The 6,968-nt window shown below is 39.9% G+C and overlaps 1 protein-coding gene across 1 annotated transcript in view; it reads left to right on the top strand.

Moving 5' to 3' along the window:
- Positions 1-1,299: 1,299 nt before the first annotated feature.
- VWF (von Willebrand factor) overlaps positions 1,300-6,968 on the top strand; it is a 143,112-nt gene continuing 137,443 nt past the window's right edge. Inside the window, exons 1-5 of the mRNA XM_080391421.1 lie at positions 1,300-1,423; positions 2,930-2,984; positions 3,554-3,712; positions 5,396-5,498; positions 5,585-5,793. Coding sequence (XP_080247547.1) covers positions 1,394-1,423; positions 2,930-2,984; positions 3,554-3,712; positions 5,396-5,498; positions 5,585-5,793 — 556 coding nt within the window. The 5' untranslated portion in view covers positions 1,300-1,393. The remainder of the gene's footprint in view (positions 1,424-2,929; positions 2,985-3,553; positions 3,713-5,395; positions 5,499-5,584; positions 5,794-6,968) is intronic.

Below are 6,968 nucleotides of genomic sequence, written 5' to 3'. Positions count from 1 at the left end.
CAGATTTCAGCAGCATCAGAACCTCCATTGCTGTGAACATGAGTGGGGCAAACCTTACTGCTGCTGGCGAAAAGGCAGGAGCATCTGGCTGAGATTGTGATGGAAAGCATTTGTTTTAAAATCTTGTTCTCTGGTTTTTCATGTGGAAAGAAACAGTTTGATCTGTGTTTCTTTCTGTCAGTCAGTAGCTGTAGCACAGCCTTACAGCATTTTAACACGCAGGTGTCATGCAAAGTTCATACAAGACAAAGTAAGTATGGCTAACGATTTATTTGTAACTCCTCAACCTGGGTGGACACCTAAATTGTTTCAAGAAGAATCCATTGCCTTTGTGCAAGCATCAACCTAGTCATCTGTAGAAATCTTAAGGAAGTTCCCTGCAGTAAGAAATCATGCTATTACAATGTAAGGTTGTTATAATTTTTTTTTCTTTTTTGTTTTCTAGGAACAGTGTGCAGGGATTTCTAGGAACAGTGCTCATTCTCAGAATTGCTTATGCCCAAGACAGACGCCTGCTGGGGACTCTCAGGAGACATATTTTTGTTGTTTTGCATTGTTTTTCTTCATTTAAAGGAAGGACCTCATTCTGTGAACTCGTGGCAAAATATGAATTACGGGGAGAAGTGTTGGCTCCTGACCCCTTTGTTATTACTAGCTATTGAAAATATGAAGCGTGGAACACTGAAAATAAAGTCAGATGTCATCTGCTCTGCATTTTTTTTCCCAGTGCTGTACATACGCCCATAAAGCTTGTGCCCACCTCTGGAAACAAGTAGGTACATGATTAACTTGTTACCACGTGTTGTTCCAGAGGGTACCTCTATAAACATTTGCAAATGCAAGGACCAAATGTGTTGATCTAATAGACTGTGACAGAGTTCAAATGTGTTTGTACCTGGGGAACAAAATCAGGTCATTACTAGCTCTGAATTTTTTTCTTCTTTGCCCTTTAAAGCACTTGTTCACAGGAAAAAAATACTACATGGCTCTGTGGTCTTTGAGGTATGGAGCATCCTACTATTCCTCTTTAACAATAGTCTTTCAAATAAATATGCTGCCTATTGGCTCAGCCAGTGAGATTTGTCACACATACACATGCAAAATATATTTCAAAGACTTATCTGTCATGTAAGTTTTTAAACCCATTTCCCCTCATTGTAACTTTCTGGCAATTAAGGGTACTGATTTACACGATAGCAATTTAATCTATTGTCTTGAGAATCAGACGGATGTGACGTTCGGTCTTTATCTTTCCTTTTAAATGAACAAGAGTTCCTGGCTTGTACAAAAACAAGACATTTCGGACCAAAGCCATTCCAGTCCTGTCTTCTGAAGGGATGCAGAAACAATGGTGGTATAGGCTATAGGTGGCAACTGGAGGAGCTTTGTGTTCATGTGCAAGAGGAATCTCGCACAGAAGAAGGTACATTCATTTCTAATTAAGCCAGTGATAAAATTATAGAGGGTTAAACACTGGCAGCTCTTATTTGATTGTATTCTGATTTGTTAGCGGCACCTGCTCTATTAGAACTGGAGGAAACCAAGCCTGTGGCTTAGAATAGACTGGGAGGTGGAAGGAGGCTGAAGAGAAAGGTTTTTTACCCTGTCTTTTTACTTTGCCTGCTTTTTAAAACTGAAGGATTAACAAAGAAAAGCAGTATCTGGTTCAGTCACAGTAACACAGTGCATGCACTAAAAATACACTAGCGAGTGTGTAATCTGAGAATAATGCCTATTGTTTTCTTTACCATTACTTTGTAGCTGCATTCCCATGCAGTTGCCGCTTCTTAGCTGTCTTGCAGCAGTGACAGCCTTATGTGAGATTGGCATTTGCAGCATTTTATATTAGACTGAGTTTTATGATAGATCTTTCTTTTCCCATCTTCTGTAAATAAGGCAAGTTCAGCATTTATTTACATGGCTGTGAATTGGACCTACATCATTGACATCAATAAGAAGTGTGTGTCTGGACACTGAAATCAGAATTTATCTTTGCAAAATGTATTCTAGTCTCTAATTGGAGGGTTATTTTAGGGAAAGCTGTCTGGTCTCCTGGCATTAGTATATTAAGTATGGTATATTTAAGCCTCTCTACTTGTTTATATGATCACTGAAATTAACTCACTTAGATGGAGCTCCCTATAGCTTTCATCCATTAACTACTAATGTCTTTTATCACAGAATGCATCTGTAGTTCACCATCTGCATGACACTTATATCCTATAATTAGTTTTAAATGCCTGGCAATACAGGAGGTGGATTATAGATGCATAGAGAACAAAGGCTGATATTTTGGTTGTAGAAAGCAAGAGGCAACGTTAAAACTGATTTTGATGAATGGAAGGTTTCACCCTGGCGCTCTAATCTCTGCACAATTTATTAGCCTGAAGTCAGTGGATTATAAGCATGTGGTTATAATGGTCTGCCGTCCAGACCTGCTGGATGTTCTTTCTATATGTTCTTTCCTTTCGTGGATGTTTGGACAGGATGCAAATCCTGTGCAGCAGAGGTGATTTCTACTGGAGCCAAGTTGGCTGATCCAGTCCAGTGTGCTTCTTCATGTCAAGTTGCCTGATAAATAGTAATTTGTACTGAAGGGCTTTGTGTGTGCAAGGTATTAAATCGGGTAAACCAGATATATGTGTGTATGTTGGGTTGCATTTCCTGTAGAGGTAGCCCACATTTCCCTGCAGTGGTTAGTGAAAATAGGAACAAAGAATAATTATTCTCCTAGATTACCTATTTAAAGAAGTGTGGGTGGGTAACTGAATTACTGTGTAAGTCTGCATGCATTCTGGCTTTCTGATATGTTGTAGAACCTCAAAAATGACTTTATAAAGAAAGGCTAGAAAATGGTGAGTTGTGAAACAAACTAAATCCCCCAAACTAAGAATACTGTAATCTCTCTCTGTTTCTTGATTTTTGACAGATGCTCCTCTTGGAAGTGCTGCTAACAAACCTACTGCTGGCCACTGTAATATCAGGTAGGAAAGCAGGATTGTTTTCTGATGTCTGGGAATTATGTTTTGTTTTCAGTTTCTTCTGTGAGGCTCCCCCACTACCTCTGTTTTGCCCATCTAATCCTGCAATCCTGGCTCAGGCAATATTCTCATCATGCTGGAGACGTCGATAAAGTTACTCCTTTTGGCTCCTTACCTTGCCGCAAGCACTGTGTTGAGTCATAAAGACTCCCTGAAGTCAGTGATGTTTGGCGGCACAAACTATGGGGCTTTGCTACTGCCTTATTGATTTTAATGGGATTGCAGGCAGGCACGAATGAATGAATGCATAGCATTCCTCGAAGGATCAGGACTGAATTTAGCCATTCAAGGTTTGGGCCAGTAGGGTTAAAGCAAAAAAAACCACTTCACTAAAGCATATAACAAAAAAAATCTGTACTTGATTCTATGGCCAGGCATACAGTCTGCCTAGAAGCTACCAGCTAAATGTCCAGGACATGCAGTGATCAATGGTGATAAATTCCAGCAGATAAATTCCTTATCTACAAAAAGATTGATTTACATTGCAAATTATGTTGTGTTTTGATATCCAGGATCACGAGGTTCTTTGCTTCAGGAGTCACCTGTTTCCCGTTGCAGCCTTTTTGGGAATGATCACATTAAAACTTTTGATGGTTCTTTCTACAATTTTGCTGGAGACTGCAGTTACCTCCTTGCTGGTGACTGTCACAAGCACTCCTTCACACTCTTGGGTAAGTCTGAGCAAGAAACCAAGAACTGCAAATGCAAAATGTTGTAGGGATGTATTTCCACCAGGTTCCAGCACTGAGAAGAAAAGACAAATAGCTGCCCTTTGTCAGATAGGATGGACCACTACATAAAAGGTGTGGTGTTTTTGTTTGGTTTTTTTTTTTTAATTAAAAGTAGGATTACTTCTAAAGAAATTGTGTCATTTTGGTTTCTGTTATCCCGTGGTAATATAGCTCACACATAACTAAGCTGCCAAGAAACAGAGATTTTCTTACTGGCTCTTCTAAAGAGGGAAAGTGAGACCTTTTCTTTTTTTATTTTGAGTTTGCTAGGGGAATATGGCTGTTAAAGCTGAGTATGGGAATAGAACTATTTTTACCTGTAGGCTAAATCCCCCTGGTAAGAAAAATCCCATCCTGAAGGACAAAAGGCCTTTGAATTAGCATGAGCCAGTGTTATATGGGCAAGAGCTAATATGAGAACCAAAACTGTATGTTACTTGGTAGATATTCTTATATTCATGATTAACTGTTCTTTATTAGTCATAGTTCAAGATGACTTTTTACTGACTACAAGCAAATTGAAGTAAACTGATCCTGTCACACTGAAAAGGAACGATGTGCTAATTTAAGTGATTTCCTTGTTCAACTTGAACAACTTGGTACAAATTTTTGTGTATGTAGAATAATCCACCAGCATATGTGAAGTACAAATTGATTGTAGTATTTTGTGATCAATTAAATCTTAAAAAAATCCATCAAAACAACCCATGAGCGGACAATTTATGTTTATATTTGGCACATAAGCATGGCATAATCTATTTTTGATTTCTATCTTAGTATATGTGTGTGGGTTTGTTTGGGTTTTGGATACCTGGCTGTGAAGTGCAGCCTGTGTTGCTGAGTAAAGCATCTAGGTCTGGGTAGAGCTGGCTAACCCAGAGCAGGAGACCCAGAACGGGCAGCACATTGCACAAGGAGCTGCGGTAAAGTCAAAGCTGGACAACAGGCAAAAGGAGAGAAAGGACGGTGTCTGAACTGCCCACCCTCTTCTCTCTCAGATCCTAAGGAAGTTGTCTCCATCTCTATGTGCTGCCCCTCTTGAAAAACTCAGAGTGAGTTGCCTCCCCACAGCTGGATAGCCAATATGGGCATCCACCCCTTAAAGACCAGTTGAGACAGTTAAAGGGCTTATCAAGAACCAAGACAGCCAGGCTTAGCGCTTCCAGCAGTTCAATGGATTCAACCCCCTTCTCTTACCACTGAGCTATGGGTTGTTCTTAGGAGGAAACATCCTGGCTTTGTCTGGGACAGAGTTAATTTTCTTCTTTGTAGCTGGTGCAGTGCCATGTTTTGGATTTGGTGTAAGAAGGAAGGGGAAGAGCAAGGCAGATCGTTGGGCACATCTCCTGTGGAAACCAGCGTTCATGGTAGGATGGAGACTTCACTGGCACTTAACAGGGAGAACGTTGAGTCCACAGCCAGTGCCAGGTCACGCATCTGCCAGTGGTTGATACCAGCCTTCATCCTGGGACTGTCTGTCCATTTTGTATTAAACAACAAAGGGATGAAATAAATGGATGGCTCTTGAAAATGTTAGATGATATGCTCCCAATCCTGCAGTGTGTACTTAAAAGTTGTCCTCCTGAGTCCCAGAACTAACAATATTTGTTTATGTCTCTTCAGGTGACTACCAGGATGGCAAGAAAATTGGTTTCTCTGTGTATCTTGGAGAATATTTCAATCTTCGCTTCTCTTTAGATGGAGGTGTGATGCAGGAAGACAAAAGGTACCTGTGGGAAAAAGTATTCCAGCAGAAAAAAACCAATGGTTTTTGTGTGTCATATTCTGAGAAATTCCTATTTTTCTTCACAGGGTTTCCATACCTTTTGCCTCCAGTGGCATATTTATAGAGAAGGAGGCAGGTTATTATAAAATATCCAGTGATGAGCATGGCTTTGTGGTGAAGATTGATATCAGTGGGAATATTCAGATACTCCTTCAAGAAAAGCACTATAATAAGACCTGTGGGTTGTGTGGCAACTTTAATAAATTTGCTGAAGATGACTTCAGAACGCAGGAAGGTAAGACTATGACTAACTTTATTTTAATGTACTGTACGCTTTTCCTGATGGTTAATTCAACAAAGATTTTGCTGATCCAGCAAAATGTTTCTGCAAAACCTGTCAGGTACCTCATCTTGATGTGCTGAAATGTTTCCTGACTAAGTTCTTTCATCTCCGTTTGTCCTGAAAGGAAATTGCTGTCACATCTCATTCCTGAGCAAAGCTCAGAAGTCTGAATTTTAACACTTTTAGAAGCCTTGAATCTTGAAATACAGAGATAAAGCTATGGGCTAAACAATGTACAATATAGCGTGTGGAGAGAATGACTAGGAGAAGACCTGGCAAAAAAGACGTGAGGAATACTTGTTGATTCAACTTCTAATTTTTCATGAGTTATGCAAGTGAGAGCAAGAATAGATAGTGTTGCAATAGCAGAATATTAAATCCTAGGGCTTGCTACTGGCAGGTTTGTACTTGGATTTTGCACGGGATGCTGTTCTATAAAGTGGTCACCTTTGAATGACACTTCCCTGTCTGTATGGACTGTTGGATTGGAGGTGCACTTCCATGACAGCAATTCCTAATGACAGGGAGTGACAAGACTGCTTTTGCAGCTCTATACGCTTTTATGCAAAGCCTGCCAGTATGGGTAAAGACTAAGAGCTTTGGCAAAGTCCTGAATGTGACTTTGAAGGACTGATCTTGTTTGTGGTGTTTCAAGAGTGTCTTTTATTTCTTAGCACTTACCTGAAAAGGAAAGGTTTAGAGTAAAGTTAGCTAATATGTTAATATGTTAAATTGATAATGTAAAGTATGTATTAAAAATGAATTATACAGAAAATAGAAAGGGAGACAAAGCAACTTGGAGAAAAGGCTGGCAGTGCTCCAGAGATGGGTCTTACTGACACTTGGGATATATAAAGCATAGCTTCAAAGTACAAGAAAAAAACTGATCGCATACTATGTTAAAATGATGGACCAGTCCTTCAGCAACGTAAATAATAAAAACCAAACTCAGCTCACACACTTACTTGGGAGGGCTTGGATAGCTTGATATCTGCATGTGTTGAGATCTGAAGTTTACACCTTTTCCTTGAGACGGTAAGTAGGAGTGAGGCTGTTATGAAAAGCAGGAGCAGAAAAGGAGACTGTATTGCCTTGAACCGTTCAAATGTGGGCGATTCTCTCCTGCT

The sequence above is a fragment of the Falco punctatus genome, assembly GCF_963210335.1.
Source record: "Falco punctatus genome assembly, chromosome: 6".
NCBI classification, from domain to species: Eukaryota; Metazoa; Chordata; class Aves; order Falconiformes; family Falconidae; genus Falco; species Falco punctatus.
Note: the sequence above shows the minus strand (reverse complement) of the source record. Positions and strands in the feature narration are given on the sequence as shown.